The sequence below is a fragment of the Bos mutus genome, chromosome 6, assembly GCF_027580195.1.
Source record: "Bos mutus isolate GX-2022 chromosome 6, NWIPB_WYAK_1.1, whole genome shotgun sequence".
Taxonomy (NCBI): Eukaryota; Metazoa; Chordata; class Mammalia; order Artiodactyla; family Bovidae; genus Bos; species Bos mutus.
In genome coordinates, this window is record NC_091622.1 from 115,115,577 (window position 1) to 115,136,464 (window position 20,888).

The following is a 20,888-nucleotide window of genomic DNA, read 5'->3' on the forward strand; positions in this document are numbered from 1 at the left end:
GCCTGTCTCCGCGCTGCCTGACCCTCACGCCCATGGCCTGGCCCAAGCACACTGGGCCATCCCTGGGCCACGACCAACCCTCAGTGAGACCAGATGCTGGCCGTCACCACCCCGCGGGCCCTCCTATGGGAGAGGCCATGAGGGCAGTGATGCGGACTTGTGACCTGTCCACACCGCCTCCCCTCATCTGCTGAAGGCGCCGCTGTCCCTGAGCCTCAGCCGTGCCCTGAGGGCAGCGGGCCCACCTCTGTCCGCCCTGCTGGGCACTGTGCCCATCGCCTCTGGGCGTCTGCTCTGCTCCCTCTCCCCAGGGCCAGCGCCGTGGAAGTGAGGACAAGTCACGCCTGAGAACTGCGGCCCAGGCCTCGCTAGTCTCTGCTCGGGATGCTGGATTCTGGGGTCCAACGACATATTTAAACTGAACTCGCTCCCAGAAAGGACAGCAGCAAGGCTCTGCCAGGGCTCTGAATGAGCCCCAGCTCTGAGGTGAGTGGTTCCCAACCCAGGACAAGGTGCCAGGGCCCACAGGTCGGGGGTGGATATGCGCAGATCAGCAGGCCTAAGCAGAGGAGACAACTCGGGTGGGTGGGCCACAGACACCGTGTTCCGATTCTCCATCGACCATCCGACCCTCGGCCCCTGCTAAAAGCCAGCGCTGCATTGCACGGCCCTGTCACCGATGCAACTGTACCCACCGCGGGCAAGAATCAGGGCAGGCTGAGGGCCCTCGGGGGCTGCACTGGGTGCCGGGAGGACCTGGCACCTGAGCCACCCCATGGCCCAGGCGGACAGCAGTCCTCAGCAACCCAAGGGCCGGGGTGTCAACACGCAGACACTTACTTTGTCAGGATTCACTGCCTCCAGTGCCAGGGGCCCATCCCCGTCCAGGGGGTGGGACGTGACGGGGGGCGTGGGGCCATGCGACCCCGGTGCGGTGGCGAGACGAAGCCTGTCCAGCAGGGAGTAGAGCCTCTGGTGTCTGGAAGGCAATCACACACGGGTTAGAAGCCACACAGGCTCTTCCAGCGAGATGAGACGTGCCTGAGACTGTGCAGAGCTGCTCCTCCTCAACACTCACACAGGTCATGGTGCAGAGTCAGGCCTAGCTGACGGGCAGCCTCCAGAGACGCGGCCCGTCAGCATTCTCCAGGAGCCTCGCTCACCGGACAGCGCCGCAGGGACACACAGCGTGAGCGCCACTCGGTGCTGCTCGGGGACCCACGTGGACCAGGTAAGACCCCAGGGCACAGATCCACTCAGTCTCCGCATAATACACAGTTTATACCCATCTACATTCACTTCATAAACGAATCACCTCATCTGGCACAGGGTATTTTTATTCTTCCTCATCTAGGGACGAAAAAAGAAAGTCTGACCTCCCATCACTTGTTTTGAGAACAGAGTTCTGATGCAGACTACAATGTCAGCCACTCCACGTGCTGACAGGTCACCTGAGGCCACACACTGCCCAGGAAGTCCTGTCCCTCTGAGTTAGACCATCAACTGCTACTCCTGAGACTGCAGTCACAGCACACTGACCCAGCACAGGAGAGAAGGTAAAGCTCCCTTTTATTCTGCAGTGATGGAAATACACTCACGTCATAGGCATCAGGATTTCAGATAAAGGCCTCTAAGGCTCTGCAGACAAAAGGAGGTGATAGATTGCTATGGAGCGAGAACACTGACGAGCTGCAGACACACTTCTGGGTAACGTGTCTCAGCTCTGCTGTCTCACTCACTGATCGGATCACAGGTTTCGATCCTAAGACAGAGCTGATCACTGGTACTGCCACTCAGAGCAGACAGTAAGCGAGGGCTATGCCAATGCGCACCCTTCTCAGCCACGGGCACTAACGCGGCAGAGCGGGTCTGCACTCTGCACACAGAGACCGGGTAATTTTGAAGGCTCTCTCGAGGCCCATCTGCCACCTAGAATGCACGTCCCTCTCTTGTCCTGTGAGGCTGTGCCCTTGTGAACCCTTGTCTCCGCACCTGCGTGAGAAGCCCGGCCATGCGTTACCTCTGTGCTAACCCGCTGCTCTGCAGGTGCTCCTGGATCCGGATCAGCTCCTCCGCCGGCAGCTGGGCCGTGCTGCTCTAGAGGAGACAAGACCACGTCAGTGTGTGTGACGCACAGGAGGTCAGAGGCACCACGCTCATCTACAGAACACGAGAGCTGCGTCCGGCTCCTGGGAGCAGAGGCGGACCGTAAGCACAGGAAGCACAAGAGTGGGACACACAAAAAGGACCGACGCAGCCGTGCTGCACACATCGCTCGGGGCCGTGAAGACGACGCCTGCGGAGGAGGAGCCGGCCCAGAGCTTCACCTGCCCTGCCAAGTTTCCAGTAAAAATCAACGCGCAATGTTATCTCCTAGTACCTGTAAATTTGCGGCCAAAAGCATTTCCACCCGGCGACAAGCAAGGGTGTCGACCATGCGAGCCAGCACACGGAACGGCGTGCACAAAAGCTTGTCCACGTACAGCATCAGCACGGCACCCGACTGGCTCAGGTGGATCCCTTCCAGGCACTGGAGCGTTCTCTTCAGCATGGTGGGCTGCAGAGTGAGAGAGGAGAGAGATGAGGGCAGCGGGTTTGCCCAGTGGAAAGAATAGGTTAAAAAACCAATGGGGGCTTCCCCGGTAGCTCAGGGGTAAAGAATCCACCTGTCAATGCAGGAGACATGGGTTCGATCCCTGATCCGGGAGGATCCCACACGCAGTTGAGCAACAAAGCCTGTGCACCAAAACTCTGGGGCCTCTGCTCTGGAGCCCGGGGGCTGCAACCACTGCACCCCGCACGCCCTGGGCCCGCGTCCCACAGCAAGAGAAGCCAAAAATGTCAATGCTCCATTCTTCAGGCAGAGAAAACGCGCGTCAGCCGGCACCCAGGAGACTTACAGTTGAAAGATTTTCACAGCGAGACTGAATTGCCTGGATGAAAAGGCCACTGGCAGCGGAATTCCGATGGATGGCGCTGATGAAGTCCTGCACCGGAGGCTCGTGGGACAGGTTGATCAGGTCTTGAATGTGGTTCACGATGAGCCATGTCAAGTGCTCCGAATCATGCAGGTTCTGGCACTGAGGACAAAGCCAGCAATGAGAGGCCACCGTCCAGTGGACACACACGGCGACGCCACAGAAGAGGCCAGGACAGGCAGGGAGGAGAGAGCCGGTTCCAGACTGCAGCCCTCACTGAAAACGCCTAGCGTCTGGACAGCGATACTGACGAGGTCGAAACACACTTCACAGAGCCTGACCCCCGCCACCCCAGCCCCAACAACCACACATCGTGGCCGTGACATTCCATCAGGCCCCAGGGACGTGCACCCCAGCAGCTCGGCCCCCAGGGCTGAGGGCGTGGGGCGCCCAGGGCAGTGGCGGCCGCGTGAGACTCCAGGGCAGGCAGCACTCCAGCCAGAGCGCACCTGCATCCCCCGCCCCGGGCCGCGGTCCGGCCTCCTGACGGGAGCTCTCCAACTACTCTTGCTCCAACTTTGTGACAAGTCAGTGGAAAAAAAGAATTCCCTGTTAACTGTCACAGTTTTGATAGTTTCTGAATTTAAAATATGAATGATTCCTACATATCCGATGAACCTTAAGGGAAGATATTTCACATAAGATTTATAAGGAGATAAAAAATACACATTTTAAAATATGTATGTTGCCTTTTCATTATAATTCCTGATCCTAGGCAGAAATTGTTAAAACAAGATACATTTTCTGCCATCGGGTTAATGATTAATACTTTTCATGTGGGATAATTTGATACTATTAACATAAAATAAATACTTTTCCTACTGTTCTGTGAAAACATCATTATATAATTATAACAAATTACTTTAAAAAGTGGAACAAGATAGAAAAACTACTTCAACAACAAGAATGTAAAGCAATGTGTAAGTATTAACAAACTGCCATCATGGCAGGAAGAAGCTCTGCAGAGGGCGGAGGGGAGCGCGTCATGTCTGCCCCGAGGCGGGCGGTATTCCCGTCCACCCGGAGAAAGGATCAAACGTCAACGAGGTGGAACGTTGGGTCCTCTCTGAGTTGTTACCATTAAGGTTTAATTTTCTTCTGTTTACTTATTTGGCTTTTGCAAATTTTCTGTGTTAAACAAGAGATGACTGTAATTTTATGGTAAAAAAATACTAAAAGAGTCATATTTTAAAAGAATGTCATTCAAACAGGAATCTATTTAAAACGCGGCAATTAACTTCTGAAAACCTTTTCCACAGATTTAAACAGATTTAGTCAGAACCTCACTCAGATTTGTAGTTCCTTCCCATTAGTACTGTCACTGAAGACGACAAAGGCACCCAGCGCTGCAAGTGGCCTGAGCAAGTGATGGCTGACCCAGCCTTCTGCAGACGAACCTCAACTCCTGGGACCAGATCCGAGTCTGACTTCCCATTATAGTTAGGAGCAGGATTCAAATTTAGTTTTTCACTGGCGGAACTGGCGGGAGGGCGGAAGTCAGTCTGGAGCGGCATCAGCCGCGTGAACCCTGACCCCGCCACCGCCGGCATTCGCACACTTACGACGTAGTCGCAGAAGAGAATGAGGGCGCCTCTCCGCACGATCTCTCTGTTGCACATCCCCAGCTTGGAAGCCACATCCGGATCCTCGTCCTCTCCAGACGTCTCCGGACTCAGCGACTTCGTGCTGGACAGGCTGCGTCTTCTAGAAGGAGCAACAGAAGCTCTGACGGCGTTTCTGAGGCGGCAGCGGCTTATTTTCAAAACACTGAAGACACTTATTGCTCTGTCCCAGTTCTAAAGCAGTCCGTTTACTTTAAATACGGCCATACCAGAATGATGTAAGAGCCACTCTCAGTGATCTACTCCTGAGCTATGGGATGAAGCACACGTGGAAAACTAAAGAAAAGAGGAGACTTAACAGGCAGGAAACTAAGCTGCTTGACTGGAAGGCCAACTCCACCCTGAAGTGCTCTTACCTCATCAGCGGCATCTGATCTCACAGCTACAGCCTCTGGAAGGCCCTGAAAGCTGTCAGGAGCCAGAGGAAAACCTCCCCATGCCCACGTTTCAGTCTTCAGTTGCCAGCCTAAACACACCTGCAGTGTCCATGTTATCATGGAAACCCCGACTAAAAGCTTTTCTGCAAAATCAGTTCTTCACCAGGGAAGGTTATTTCAGTTCACGTTTACTTCTTACCTCATCGTAATTCCCATTACAAACAGGTGGGGTCTGCTCAGCTCTGCTCCTTATTTGGGGTACTGCATCATCACAGGCTTGTCATTTGCCTATGATAAGGCATACGAACTAAGGCATAGGCTTATCATATACCTATGATGAGGCATAAATGATTACGAACTCTGAGATTCTCAATTCTGGCCACCACTCTTAAAATGCAGCAGTTGCCATGCTCGCAAACTGACTCGAGGGTCAGTAAGATAAGGCCCTCGCCTCATCAGCCAAGGCTTAGCAGAGATGGAGACGACATCAGGACTAGAATATTCTGAAATGTGTCAACTTTTCCTACCAACATCTCAGTATTTGAACGAGAACTGGCATAAAAAAATTCTACAGGTAAAAAAAAAAAAAAAGAAAACTTTACCATTTCTGTTTTTGAACGAGTGAATGGATAAGTGGACGTGCACACAACGCGAAACAAGGCAGCAATCACAAGAAGCTAATTCTGATGTGTGCAACACAGTGAATGAACCTTAAATACACTGAGCTAAGTGACAGAAGCCAGACTCAGAGGGCACAGACCGCGGGCTTCCGTTCACAAGGCATTCTGCAATAGGCTACATGCAGAGAGAGAAGACGGAGTGTGGTTACCAAGGGCACGTGGGGGACAGGTGACGGCTCTGGACACAGGAGTGCCTGTCGTGATGGCACTGTCCCAAACCTTGCTTGTGGTGGGCGACCTGACCTCACTGGGCACAGAAGAGCATGTTCACTGCACCGCAAATTATATGTCAACAGAAACCCTTCCTTACTCAGTCAGCCCTCCTGCCAGCCCCAACATGACCTGCATTCAAGCTGTAACTCTGTGTTCCGCCACGGTATAGCTGTAAGGAAAAGAGCCTCTGAAGGTGGAGCAGAGAATGTGCAATTCAAATATTAGCAGTGAACACAGAGAAGGTCCAATGTCAACCCAAATTTGGTCCCAGTTTGTAGGAGGGCAAGCGCCCAAGACAGATGCTGCCAGCTACTGATAGTGAACGATCTTCCCAAATAAAAGGTGACTGCATATGCAGGACCTTAACAGCCCACCTGACAGCAGAAAGCAAAGGATAAGTCCATGAGGATGCAGTCCCCCAAATAAGGAGCAGAGCAGAGCAGACCCCACTGTGGCAGCCGTGGTACTTCCAGGACGCACGGCCTGGGGGCCCGGGCTCGTCTGAGAGCCGGCGTGTGCTGGGCTGTGTACAGAGCCTCGGTGACAATCTGATGAAGCAGTGCTATATCTGCAGAGAATATGTGTAAAAAAAATAATGGCTTGTACTACTCTGTACCCCAAACTCTAGTGATTCACTTTCATCTTTTGGAAATGGACACGCGTCACAACAGCCAGACAAGGACACACCAGAAAGGAAAATCACACGGCAATATCCTGATTAAGACAGATGCAACACCCTCGACAAGGTACAGCAAACCGAACGCAGCAGGACATTAGAGAGGCCCCATATCACGACAAGTGGCATTTACCTAGGGATGCCAAGGACGGTTCAACATCTGTAAATCGACCAATACATCATGTTAACAAAATGAAAAATAAAAAAATGATCATCTCAACAAGAAGCACTTAACAAAGTTCAACATTTATTTATGATAAAAAAAAAAAAAAACTCTCAGTAAAATGGGTCCAGAGAGACCATTCATCAACATAATAAAGGCCATATATGGCAAGCCTGCAGCTAACATCATAGTCAATGGTGAAGAGCTGAAAGCTCTTCCTCTAAGACCAGGAATAAGACAAGGGTGCCCGCTCCCACCATCTTTACTCAACACAGTATTGGACGTCCCAGCCATAACAATTAAGCAAGAAACAGAGAGAAAAGGCATCAAGTCAGAACGAAGTCTGGCTTCCATTGCCTGCACGTGGCGTGACAGTGCATGCAGAAGCCCTGAGGCGCCCACTCAGAACCCGTCAGAAGCAACAATGAGCTCAGTAAAGCTTCAGCATACAGAATCAACACAGTAAGTCCCCCACGTACGAGTGAGTTCTGTTCTAAGGGTGCATCCTAAGTCCAACAAAATTGGCCTAAGCACTCAACTAACACAATCAGCTCTGGAAGCCCACTGTCCTGCAATAGGCTTATAAATACCCTTCACACAAATAACACATGAAAAAACATACCAAAAACAAAGAAATCCTACAGTACAGTGCCTTGAAAAGTCGAGTACAACCACTGACACACGGGGGTTGGCCCTGAGTGAACAGGCAAGAAAAATGACTGGAGAGGGAGGTGGGTGGGAGACGGTAGGGCGGAAGGATCGTCAGCAAGAGGAGACAGAGGGCGGACGGAGTTTCACTCATCCTGATGTGGATGGCACAGGCTCCAGTTCCTTGCTGGATTCAATTGTATCTACTCTCTTAAAAAAAAAAAAAAAAACGATCCGCTGATGTCTGGGTAGTAGCTTTTCTCCTCTCATCGCAGACGATATCCTGGTCTTGAAATAAAGACCCTATACCACCGGACCCTACACAGTAGTGTACGGTACCCAAAAGCACAGCCGTCTGTGGACAACGCACGCAGGCGACACTGTATGCCAGACACGTGGGCCTTGCATGACTGGACACGTGAACACACGTTTGCATCTCTGAAAGCTCACAACTCCAAGGCCTGTATGTAGGGGACTTACTGTATACAGAAATCTGCGGCATTTTTATACACCAATAACAAACAGAGAAATTAATGAAGCCCCATTAACAATTTCATCAAAAATAATAAAATAGGAATAAATTTAACCAAGGAGGTGAAGCTTTGAGACACTGATGAAAGAAGCTAAAGAAGACACAAACGAGAGGAAAGACATTCCTTGCTCCTGGATCAGCAGAATTAATACTGTTAGAGCGCTTCCCAGGCAGCTCAGAGGAAAGAACCCACCTGCAAGGCAGGAGATGCAGGTTCAAGCCCTAAGTTGGAAATATCCCCTGGAAAAAGAAATGGCAACCCACTCCAGTATTCCTGCCTGGGAAACCCCATGGACAGAGAGCCTGGAGGACTACAGTCCATGGGGGTCCCATAGAGTTGGACACAACTGAATGACTAAACAACAACAACAACATTGTTAAAATGCCCATAACATACAAAGCAATCTATCAATTCATTGCAATCCCTATCCACATTCCAGTGGCACTTTTCACAGAACTTGACAAAAAATTCCAAAATTCACACAGAACCTGTAAAAGACTCTGAAGAGCCAACACAAGCTTGAGAAAGAGAACAAACCTGGAGGTATCACACTCCCCGATTTCAAACCACGCTCCAAACCTACAGCAGGCAAAGCACTACGGCACTGACCTAGACCCAGGGACCAGTGAACAGCAGCCAGAGCGCCGAGAAGTGAACGCACACTACTGCGACAGTGAAGCTATAACAGGTGAAAATAAACAAGCGGGGGATCACGTATGCACACGTGTGTTAACCTGTGACCGCACGCAAGTTATTTTACTTCTCTGGGGAAAGAAGCCTCCTCATCTGTAATATGCATGCAGTCCTAGAGGTTTTAATGACTTAGTATAACAGGAAGCCCTTAGAACAACACCTGGCACTTGGTGCTATGTGCGTGAAAGGACTCTGCTGCTGCAGCGTCAGGGTGATTAAATCACTAACTCACGTTAGTGCTGGGATACAATGAGGGCCCTTGTGGGGTAACATTCTCAAGGGAGAGAGAGATGGAAACCAAATTGTCACTCAAATAAATATCAAATTACAGTTTCAACACATGCCAGAAAAAAGAGGCAAAGGCTGGAGTGAGAGCAGATAGTGTGAGATTTCACCAATCAAAGAGAAATCAAGAAGCTTTCCTGAGGAAGCGATGACTGAGCTAAGAACCCAGGATGGACGGCCTTCCTGTATCTGCTGATATATGGAGAGAAATCAGGAAAATTTAAGTTCGATTGTAAAAATCTGGCAAAAACTAAATCAGTATCACAAACCTGAGGTCTGTGCCTCAAAGCTCATCCGTTCTCACCAACTCTAGATAATGCTCTGTATCATAAGGGTGGCCCACGCCCTTCGACCTCTCACCCAGAAACTCTCTCGTGTCCCCATTTCCTATTACTCTGCTTCCCTCCAGAGCAGACCTACCCTGACCACTGTTTGGAGCTGCTCTCTAAAGGCCCTCGCCCATCTTTTTTCTTCACTTCTATTTTGAAAATTTTCAAGCCAACAGAAAAACTGAAAGAATAACTCAATTAACAGTCACATACTCTTCAGCTAGATTCAACTACTAGTAAGTCGCCACGTTTGTGCTCAGGCACACATGCACACACACACACTCACTCTAGACATGCACACACTCTACACATACACATGTAGTTTTGGGGGCCTGCACCATTTAAGAGTCATCTGCAGGTCAAGAGACTGTACCCCTAAATGCCTCGGCAGGTGTCTCCCCTAAAAGCTGCTTATAACCAAAAGCACAGCAACGAGGGCTTGTTCCAAGGGCCACGCCCACTGTTGGACCTGACAGCCGGATACTCAGGAGTTGGGGTGCCAGCCTCTGGTGTTCTTGCCTTCGCCCCAGGACGAGTCTGGGGAGCCTCACCACGTCCTCCCCGTCATACCAGGCAGGACTAGGTGGGGCGGGGCCTGAGCTAGCTGTGAGGACCCGCAGCTGCTAGGCAGGTGGACAGAAGGGAGACAGCACCCACCACGGGGCCTCGGTGTGCAGAGCAGGCCCCTCAGACCAGACACTGGCAGCCCCAGGAGCCGGGCAGAAATGCAGAGTCCCGGGCCCTACTCTCTGGGTGAACTGAATCCGATCTGAACGAGCCCCACAGGCGATTCACATGCACAGTGAAGAAGCTCTCAAGGAAGAGACTCTGACTTTCCGTTCCTGACTTTCACGGCACTGAAGCCACCATGGCGAGCTTAAACTGTCCTCTAAGCAGATTAGACGCTCACTGCTCTGCTCCCCCAGCTCGCCGTGAGCACGTGGAGGGCCGGAAACACTGACTCCTCCTCCGCACACCCAACGGCACACAGCACAGAGAGGGCCAGCACCTGCGAGCGCGGCCCGCCGGCACATCCTCGCGCCGACGCCGAGCGGACAGGGCTGACCTCGGCCCTGCAGCCTCCTGTTTCCAGAGCTTTCTCTCCTGGGGGGCTCTTAAGTCTTCCAGAAACACTGCCCCAGGGACTCAGTTTGGGGCGGGGGTGCGGAGGGGTGGTGATCAGCTTTTATCTCCACATACGCACACACGGCTGGGCAAGAGGGGCCTGAAATCAGAGTCACACCTGGAAACTTTTTACAAAAAGAGGGCCACCCACAATCACATACTTAGTAAGTCTTTCTGAACGACAAAAAATAAGGTAGTTTTGAAACGCGGCTAAATAATGACTGCATTATCTAAGAATAACCAGAACCACATTTAACTTATAACAAAGTTAAAATGTTGCAACATTTCTGGCTCTGGAACCAATTTAAGAACAAGAACCCAGCAGGAGGGACACAGGACAAGAATGGCCCGTAAGATGGAACGGTGTCAAAGAGCTTGCCAAGGAAGTCACCTGTGAAAAGCAGTGGCTATTGTGAATGCCTGCAGTCAAACCACATTTCCCTGCAATGGTGTCCAGGAAAGAAAGGCATGGGAGCAGAACCTTTCAACGCCTCGGGAAGACCGGGCCGAGCTCTGGCCGCTGAGAGCCGCGCACAGGAGCCGGGCGGGCCTGCCGGGGGGAGAGCGCACGTACTTGGGGGTCTGCTGCACCTCTGCCCACCAGCGGTAGTCGGTGTGGCTGACGAGCAGCAGGATCTGACACCAGAGCAGCACCAGGGCCGGGTGCGTGGGGACCATGGAGCGCACCCACGCGTTCAGGCTCTCCAGGCCGTAGAAGCCGCCGTCCGCGCCGTCCCTCAGGAGCCTCGAGGCAGCTGCGGTGATCCTCCGGAACGTCCCTGGAAACAACCCGGAACAGAGCGGATTACGGGGACACGTCTGTGCTGCTCCTGGCGGCCCAACGCTTCACAGCCACGTGAAGCTTTTACACCAAAGGGGTACACGCAGGGCTCCTTCCTACATTCACATGTCCAGGGCACCTGGCACTTCGGAAACTCCAGCCTGACAATTCGCCTCCTTAACTGAGCAGCCATGGAAGCGGGCGCCCCACCGTCCCCTCCTCCCCAAGGAGACCAGGCTCTCCAGGGGCTCCGGGCAGGAAGCCTCGCTGGTGCCGACAGTGGACACAGCCCCACAAAAAGGGCAGCAGCCCCTACGCGGCCTGCAGTCAGGTCACTTGCAGCCAGAACAGCCCGAGCCACAGCCCTGCGGGTGGGCAGGGCGCGGCCATCCTGCAGGCTCCAGCGAGCTGAGGGCCGGGTGGCCCCCACGCCCACCATGACACGACCACCTGGGTTGGGTGGCCAGGCAGGCAGGCATCTACGCTCAGCCCCGCATGTCAGCAGCAGACCCAGGCAGGCTCTGCTCCAGCTTCCCCACAGTGTTCTCCTCAGGGCCCGGAAGCTCTCCCCCAGGGGAGAGCGGATTCCTGTTTCCTTCTAGCCCACCTCAAGATGGACACGAAGCCAGCTCCACATGCCCCAGGGACGCAAGGACACGAATTTGTCCACAAAGTACAAATGCTGCTTTGGCCCACACATACAGGGGAATATAGGCCCTTTTGAAAATACCAGGAAGTGAGCTGGGCCTGCAGGAAGGCAGCAAGGGGGCAGGAATGCTGCCCGCGGCTGGGCAGGCGTCTGCAGGGCGGTGGGAAAGCGCAGGCGACGGGGCGACTGGACGACACGGTGAGCAGCAGGGAGCCTCACGGTGGCCACAGGCCAGACCCAGCCCTGCCCGTGGCAAAGTGATGGACACTGTCAGCCCGCTGCCGGCTCCCCCTGCTTCCATCTGGGCAGCCGGTTTCTGAGCACCTGTAAAGTGGAGACCAGGTGCCTTCTTGTCTGTTTGCGCCAGATGGAATCCGACACAGGCCAACGACTGTGGGGTTCACTCCCCTCCTCCAACACGAGGGGTAACAAAGTGAAAACACAAGGCCGTTACTCAGACTGGTTCCTATTTTAAGAAATAACACCTGAAATGGGCAAATTCAAAGGTCTCAATTTTCAGTGCAGGGTGTAATTATTGTCATTGTTTAAGCAATGCAAAAACAAAAATTACCAACTTTAGATGCTAAAGGCACCTTATTTATATAAAAGTACACGATGATTTAATTTTATCTCAAAACCAATCACACAGTAATTCTGCCCCCTAGTGTGTTTAAAAGAAATGGCGTCCAAATACACGAGGAGCTAGAAACAAGACCTTAATACACACCCATCGCCGCTTATTTACAAACACCAACATTACATGGTGATCAAAACCATCCCCAAGAAAAAAAAGGCAAAAAGGCAAAACGGCTGTCTGAGGAGGCCTTACAGATAGCTGAGAAAAGAAGAGAAGCGAAAGGCAAAGGAGAAAAGGAAAGATATACCCATTCAAATGGCGAGTTCCAAAGAATAGCAAAGAGAGATAAGAAAGCCTTCCTCAGTGATCAATGCAAGGAAATAGAGGAAAACAATAGAATGGGAAAGACTAGAGATCTCTTCAAGAAAATTAGAGATACCAAGGGAACATTTCATGCAAAGATGGGCTCAATAAAGGACAGAATTGGTATGAACCTAATGAAAACAAAAGATACTAAGAAGAGGTGGCAAGAATACACAGAAAAACTATACAAAAAAGATCCTGATGACCCAAATAACCACGATAGTGTGATCACTCACCTAGAGCCAGACATCTTAGAATGCAAAGTCAAGTGCCCTTAGGAAGCATCACTACGAACAAAGCTAGTGGAGGTGATAGAATTCCAGTTGAGCTATTTCAAGTCCTAAATGATGATGCAGACAGAGTACATCATGCGAAATGCCGGGCTGGATAAAGCACAAGCCACAATCAAGATTGCCTGGAGAAAGGTCAATAACCTCAGATATGCAAATAACACCACTCTTATGGCAGAAAGTGAAGAGGAACTAAAGAGCTTCTTGATGAAGCTAAAAGAGGAGAGTGAAAAAGCTGGCTTAAAATTCAACATTCAAAAATCTAAGGTCATGGTATCCGGTCCCATCACTTAATGGCAAAGATGGGGGAAAAATGGAAACAGAGAGAGACTTTATTTCCTTGGGCTCCAAAATCAGTGCAGATGGTGACTGCAGCCATGATATTAAAAAACACTTGCCCCTTGGAAGAAAAGCTAATGACAAACCTAGGCAGCATATTAAAAAGCAGAGACATTACTTTGCTGACAAAGATCCACCTAGTCAAAGCTATGGTTTCTCCAGTAGTCATGTATGGATGTGAGAACTGGACCATAAAGAAGGCTGAGTGCCAAAGAATTGATGCTTTTGAACTGTGGTGTTGGAGAAGACTTTTGAGAACCCCTTGGACTGCAAGGAGATCAAACCAGTTCATTAGAAGGACTGATGCTGAAGCTGAAACTCCAATACTTTGGCCATGTGAAGAACTGATGTGAAGAACGGACTCATTGCAAAAGACCCTGATGCTGGGAAAGACTGAAGGCAGAAGAAGGGGACGAAAGAGGATGAGATGGCTGGATGGCATCATCGACTCAATGGACTTGTCTGAACAAGCTCCGATAGATGGTGACGGACAGGGAGGCCTGGTGCGCCGCAGCCCATGGAGTCACAGAGTTGGACACGACTGAGCGCCTGAATAAGGAACAATAAGGACCAACTGAACAATCTCCACAGACATGAGCTGCAAAATCCAGGTGCCCCGACGCCTGGCCAGGACTCCTGAGCAGGGCACAGCCGCTCACACTCCACTCCACAAGTGGCTGTTCAAATTTAACCAAAATTAGATCAAATAAAAGCGCTTCAGCCACAGCAGTCACACTTCCAGAGCCCATGGGCCACATGCAAGCACAAGTAGCTGGGTTAGCACAGACACGGAACATGTGCACCCTGCAGGAAGCGGGCTGGGCGGCCCTGCAGCAGACACAAAAGTGTCCTCCCTGATCTCTGAGGAAAGGAGGATGGTTAGAACAGCAGGGGAGCGAGCACCGTGAAATCCCTGGGTGCGGCGAAGGCCGCAGAACGTACCGCTCTTATCAAAGAAGGTGGAAAGCAGCCCCTGATGTGAACTGGGGTCAGATCCACACCAAATGATGGCCAAATATGAAAGTGACCAACATGCTAATAACAACTGATTCTTCAATGCCTTAATTATCCTCTCAACTTCACACTTACAGTGGTGGGTTGGTGGGGCATAAATTGGAAGATCCTCAGAATGAAAACTGTTTCCGTGTTAAGTAAATAAGATGGCTTAAAGCTATAGCCCATTATCACAAACTCTGACTACACCCCAGGGCCGAGGGCGCCTGCAGTCACGCGGCGCAGCTGAGGAGGCATCCGGCCCCATCATTCTCGGTCCCGCTGCCTCCCAGGCCCTCTGGCCCTGGCCGCTCTCAGAAACTCTCTCCAAAGCGCCAGCTCCTTCTCCTCCAGGCCTCAGCTTTGCGGTCGACGAGGAGAGCCCGCCCCGTGCTGCCTGCCACTGTCTTGTTTCCGGATCCGGAGACATCAGGACCTGCGGCGGCACCTCTGTGTACCGGCATCTCTGTGTACCGGCATCTCTGTGTACTGTCCGACTCGCTGGACTGACAGCCGCAGAGGCAGGAATCACATCAGCTCTACTGACCACCGCACACCCAGGCCCGACCCGGCGGCGGGTGACTCAGCACCTCTTTATCAAGCGAATAAAGGGCGATGATGGTAATGACCTTCTGCTTTAATGGTACGTATCTGCGTGTGTGCTTTAATTGCATTAAGGTGATATATACACGAGTGGGATTTGAACTCGTGTGTATATATCACTTTGATGCAAATTAAAAATCTCGTAACACAAAAGGATTTGATTCTACAGGTGCCCTGCCGCATCCCTCTGAGGGCAACTTCTCATCGCTCTGCTTCAGGTCTGGTGGTTGCCTCCGAGCTCACCCTGACGCGCTTTCATCGCCTGCAGCAGACCCTCAGGTACTCTGTCCACTCCGCTTCCCTCGCTCACTGTCGTTTGCTGTTCAGTTGCTAAATTGTGTCCAACCCTTTGCAGTACCCTAACTGTAGCACACCCGGCCTCCCTGTCCTTCAGCCCCTCCTGGAGCCTGCTCAAACTCATGTCACTGAGTCAGTGATGCCCTCCAGCCATCTCATCCTCTGTCACCCCTTCTCCTCCTGCCCCCAATCTTTCCCAGCAACAGGGTCTTTTCCAATGAGTCGGTTCTTCACATCAGGTGGCCAAAGTATTGGAGTTTTAGCTTCAACATCAGTCCTTCCAATGAATATTCAGGGTTGATTTCCTTTAGGATTTACTGGTTGGATCTCCTTGCAGTCCAAGGGACTCTCAAGAGTCTTCTCCAACACCACAGTTCAAAAGCATCATTCTTCGGCACTCAACTTTCTTTATGGTTCAACTCTCACATCCATATGTGACCACTGGAAAAACCATAGCTTTGACTATACAGACCTTTGTCGGCAAAGTAACATCTCTGTGTTTTAACACGCTATCTAGGTTTGTCATAACTTTTCTCCCCGTGCTACTGGAAAGTAACCCCCTCCCGCAAAGGAAGGCTGTCCAACCTCTCAGCGGGCCCAGGGTGGCCGGACTCTTGCAGCCCTGAGACCACAAGTCAGAGACCCTCCCTTCTGCCATGGGGAAGGAGCCCACCAGACAACAGAGCCAGCACAGTAAGAGCTGAGATATGGAAACAGGCAACGTGGCCACAGAGTGAAGCACACTGGGGGCTGCCACCCAAAGGGCACCCACTCCCGCACCTCCAGATGTGCTGCGGGTCTGGGCCAAGCTTTCCTGCTGTTTGTGTTTCCCCGAGATTAGAACTGCCTTTCGCTTTTCTTGCTGAACAAAGAAAGATATGCTTCTACCCGATAACTAGCAAGACCACTGCTTTTGAAAACGCTCATTCCTCTTGAAAAACTCGGGCCCCTTCCTATGCCTGCTACAGGGCAGGGACTTTGTGATCTCTCTCACTCTCTCTCGTGCAATGACTTTTTAAATTCACAATCATACATAAAGGCAACAGAACATCCTGACTTCCCGAATCTTTAACACAGCAGAGGCCCTCAGATTCACGTTCGCACAGAACCGCGCCGTCAAATACACACAGGGCACAGCAGAGCTGGCTCTGCGCACACCTGCACGCCGGGTGTGTTGGCAGGGCGGGGCACAGGCGCTCTAGCCAGGCTAGTGCGGTGCACCTACCGGACTTGAAGATGTGGATGAGACACATGAGCAGCGTGCCCAGCTCCTGGCAGTAGAAAGTCTGCTGCTGCTCGCTCACCTCCACTCTCAGCTGCTTTGTAACAATGTCCTCTAAGAGGACTCCAACCAGCTGGAGCAGAAACCTTCAGAGAGAGGGAGAAGGGGAGAGCAAAGTAGGTGACTGTCACAGAGCACTCCTAAGAAGTACACCCACGAACATCACACACACGGTAGGTACAGGGGGAGTCCAACGCAAGAGAAGCAGAACAGGGAAGCGTGAGTCGCTCAGTCATGTCGACTCTGTGCAACCTCACGCACTACAGCCCGCCAGGCTCCTCTGTTCTTAGGATTCCCCAGGCAAGAATATTAGAGTGGGTTGCCATTTCCTTCTCCAGAGGATCTTCCTGACCCAAGAATCGAAACTGGGTTTCTTGCACTGCAGGCAAATTCTTCACCGTGTGAGCCACCAGGGAAGCCCAATACAATGAGAGGAGGAGAGAGGCCCTGGATGAAGCCACTTGACCTCTCTGTGCACCACTTTCCTAACAAGATGGGATAAGCACAGCACCTCTGAGGGCGTGTCAGGAGGCTCAAGGGACCTGTGGTGTTCCTTCCAGGCTTTCAGCCATCAAGCGGGCTGATGCCCACCACAGGGCGTTCCTGCAGCCCGCACCTCAGCCACCTGCCTAACCGCGACAGCGTGAGCCGCAGGCTGCGTGCTGACCAGGTTCACCCGCCTCATCTCCACGACGACCTCTACCTACGGCCACCCAAGGGTGGCACACGGCCATCACGCAGGCAGGAAGTGAGCGCCCAGGACATGCTCTGCAGGCTCTAACTCAGAGCACACCCGAGTACAGCAGACGAGGAGGCACACTTGTCTAACAGCAAGTCTGTACAGTGCCCGAGTCATGAGCGTGGCCTCCAAGGAGCTTCCCAACATCAACACGGGCAGACACGATCTGACACCACAAATACACTGGTGGGGCTTCCCAGGGGCTCAGTGGTAAAGAACCCGGCTGCGATGCAGGAGATGCAGGTTCAGTCCCTGGGTCAGGAAGATCCCCCGGAGAGGGGAATGCCAACAGGCTCCAGTATTCTTATCTGGAGAATCCCACGGACAAAGGAGCCTGGTGTGCTACAGTCCACAGGGTCGCAAAGAGCTGGACACAACTGAATGACCAAGAACACACAAGTATACGGAGGGGAGCACAGCAGAGCAGTCCACCTGGCAGGGAGCAGGATTCTACTGCCTATGGTGTCAGGAGGGCAGTACACAGTGGGGAGGAAAAGAAGCGGGTCTTTTTAGTGGGTCTTCCTACGTTTCCCAACTCTCTGCAGGCAACGCACCCACAGACTAGTCTGGGCAGTCTTCAGAGGGTCTGATTCAGGACCTGACCGAGCCTGCAGAGAGGCAGGACCAAGGGCCAGAGACGAGGCTGGCTGGGCAAAGAGAACACACCGGCTCCTTAAGCCACCTTGTCGGTCTTAGGGCTCCAACACCACACGACAGCCCAAGGCCACGGACTAGACGTGACACGCACCTGGCAAATGTTTCTTCCGGCAGATTCTTCATCTGTCTCCCTTCAGTGTGCTCCTCCAGTGCTGAAGTACTGTCCCCATCTCTTAACCTACTGATTGTCGGACAGGAGACCAAGTACGGAGAGAAGGAGAGCTCCTGGATGCGGGACAGGACGATGTCCTCGGTCGACTGGGAAATCAGCACCCGCAGGATGGCCAGGATGCCTGACACCCACAGCTGGACCGTGCTCACCGCTGCCTGGGGACAGAGCCGGGGAAGCGCTGCTGAGGAGGACAGCCAGACACTCCCCTGCCAACGCCAGTTACGGAGACCCCCCTCACCCCCAGTTTGACAAAGCCCCCTGAGTCCCTGTCTCGCTGGTTCTCAAAGTGCGGCTGGGACCAGCGGCCTCAGTGCTGTCTGGAACCCCGTGAAACAGGCAAAGTCTCCACCCGCAGCCCTGCAGACACCCCCAGGTGCACCAGGTGGGGGACCCAGAACGCCACCAGGAGCCAGGTACTCACCAGGGTGTCTGGGGTGACGAACATACTCCGTAAAAGCATGTCCACAGGGCGTAGGGAGGAGGGGGCCAAAATCTCAAACAACGTGTTCAGCACTCCCAGGGCCTCGTGAGAATCAATGTGCATCTGTTGCGAGTGAATGTCGCAGACGTTTCCCCGTAAGCCAGCAGAAAAAAGGTCAACGCTGCCCTCCACGTGAGGTGTCTCACGGCCTGATGACCTGGACCATCCCATCGTTCCCACCCCACAAAACTTCCATACGACTCAACATCAGTAGCAAACCAAGGAAACGTTTTTTTAGAACAATACCGTAACAGCTACGTTTTTTTTCGCACGATGGAAATCTTTTCATTTCATTTAGATTTTTACTAAATAAACCAAATATGCTTTCTGCACAAATTCAAATAGATCCAAGTATGAGATTTACTCAGCTGAGCCCGCATGGCCTGCCACAGTCACCATGCTCCAGGGACCGGCCCCTGCTGCACCCCCTCCTGCACGTGCAGCTCACCCACACGGGCGTCACACCGGCCCCTGCTGCACCCCTTCCTGCACGCGCAGCTCCCCCACATGGGCGTCACTCTCTGTCCTCTACCTTCTTTCACTCTCTTCACCTGCACTCCATCCCCACCCCACCACCGAGCAGACGACGTTCGCAAATTAGTGCAGTTCTCTTTAACTTCCTCCACATTCCTGTACCTGTAGAGAAGTTTTTAAGTTGTTTCGAAAAATTGTATTATGTCTGTTTTTTTCCACTAAAAAATAAATGAAGAACGGGTTTCAAACCTTAAGGTTACTTTTAAAGGATGCAGAATGGTCCCGATTGAGTGTGCACACAGCGCACTCGCCCGCCGCCCTGCCGCTGAGCCCGTCACTGCTGACAGGGTGCACATGGCCACGGCTGCGGGGAGTGCCTTCTCTCCTAGGTTTCAGAACACCGTGCCGCCTGCTCCTCCGGTTCCCCGCCCCGCCCCCGTCTGGTCCGCAGGGCCCCTCACGCCTCCGGGGCTCGGCCGCATCCCACTGCCCACCCACCCTGGCCCGCAGTGCGCCCGCCCCCTCCAGGCTGGCACCCCAGGGGCTTGCTTCAGCCTCCTCGGGGACCTCCTGCTCTCCCAACCCAACACATGCGGATGAGGCTCCGAGCTCCCCCTGAATCTCGCTCCATCCAGGTGGCCCCTAAGCCATCACCTTGCAGCCACTGACCTGCCCCTCCTCTCACGCCCACTGAAGCTGTCAGCACAGCTCGCTGGTTCTGCATCCGAGCTGCGTCCAGCAGGTGCCCCTTCCTGCCCCTCTGTCCCCATGCCCGGGTCTATGAAGGCCCTGAGCTGTGAGCGGCTCTCTCCGCTACCCCTACCCTGACCGCCTGTTCAGCTCTCAGATTCACCCTGCCCCCCTTCCTACCAAGCCCCCTGAGGGCTCTCCCACAGCTCCCCCAGAGAGAGCTTCCCCAGGTATCTGCTCAGGTCACCCTCACGTCCTTCGCGTCCCCCCTCCACAACCCTCGTCAGACGCTACAGACAGTAACCAGGCCCTGTGCTGGCTGTCTCCAGCCCTAGGCCAGCATCCTCCGGGGCCAGGAGGGCAGGCGTGGTCGTGGGGGGACGTGCGGATGCACCCTGCGCTGTGCCCCTGGCCCACAGACCACCCGGCACACAGCGCCACTGCAGGGGAAGGTATGCTGCGCGTTCACCCCGCACTGCGGCCCTGGCCCACTGCCTCCTCAGTGTCTGCGGTGAGAGGAGTGCAGAGCTCACGGAGCCCCACCCTGGAGACGCGTACCTGCGGCCATGGATGCCTCGGCCAGCTGCAAACAGCGGAGCCACCCACTCATTAAAACTGCGTCTTGTCAGGCCCTCCCCGGTGGTCCAGGAGCTGGGACCCATCCTTCCACTGCCTGAAGCCTGGGTCTAATCCCTGGTCGGGAGCTGAGATCCCGCAGCCACATGTCAGGTGCCAGTCATCAAAAAAATCCTGTGTATCTGTTGTTCTTACCAAACGCCATGACCCCGCTCCCCGGCCCCCACCCCGGCCTCAGGATGACAGTCTGTGACGAGAGCAGAGCAAGCAGCTGACGCCGTGAAGACAGGGCCTACCCGCTCCCGTCAGCACCAAGAGCCATGGGCACCGCACCGCCCAGAGCACTCACTCCCGAGCTGGCCGACCTGGACGAGCTGACGGGCACCTGCTGGCGGCACCCACGGCACCTCACAGCCAGAGCTGTGCCGGCGGCAGGCAGGGTGTCCTGGCAGCGGCCTCTGGAGTGACTGTCTTTGGCATGTCCCTGCTGCTGACTCCGGTGGTGCTGCACCCGGCAGGGAGTCCCGCCCTCAACCCTGCACGCGTGGGGCCCACCGATGGCACCGTTCAACCAGAGATCCTAAGTGTCGGCTTACTGCTAAG

The 20,888-nt window shown here is 53.3% G+C and overlaps 1 protein-coding gene across 4 annotated transcripts in view; it reads right to left on the reverse strand.

The window, feature by feature from the left end:
* HTT (huntingtin) overlaps window positions 1–20,888 on the reverse strand; it is a 132,011-nt gene that overhangs the window by 22,978 nt on the left and 88,145 nt on the right. For 2 of the 4 annotated variants that reach the window (XM_070372785.1, XM_070372788.1), the window contains exons 38-47: window positions 18,486–18,608; window positions 17,984–18,219; window positions 16,440–16,582; window positions 11,834–12,076; window positions 10,897–11,101; window positions 4,541–4,682; window positions 2,901–3,080; window positions 2,381–2,557; window positions 2,021–2,097; window positions 841–979 (exon numbers count right to left, since the gene is read on the reverse strand). In XM_070372785.1, coding sequence (XP_070228886.1) covers window positions 841–979; window positions 2,021–2,097; window positions 2,381–2,557; window positions 2,901–3,080; window positions 4,541–4,682; window positions 10,897–11,101; window positions 11,834–12,076; window positions 16,440–16,582; window positions 17,984–18,219; window positions 18,486–18,608 — 1,665 coding nt within the window. The remainder of the gene's footprint in view (window positions 1–840; window positions 980–2,020; window positions 2,098–2,380; window positions 2,558–2,900; window positions 3,081–4,540; window positions 4,683–10,896; window positions 11,102–11,833; window positions 12,077–16,439; window positions 16,583–17,983; window positions 18,220–18,485; window positions 18,609–20,888) is intronic. The other 2 variants (XM_070372786.1, XM_070372787.1) reach the window with 2 other exon arrangements.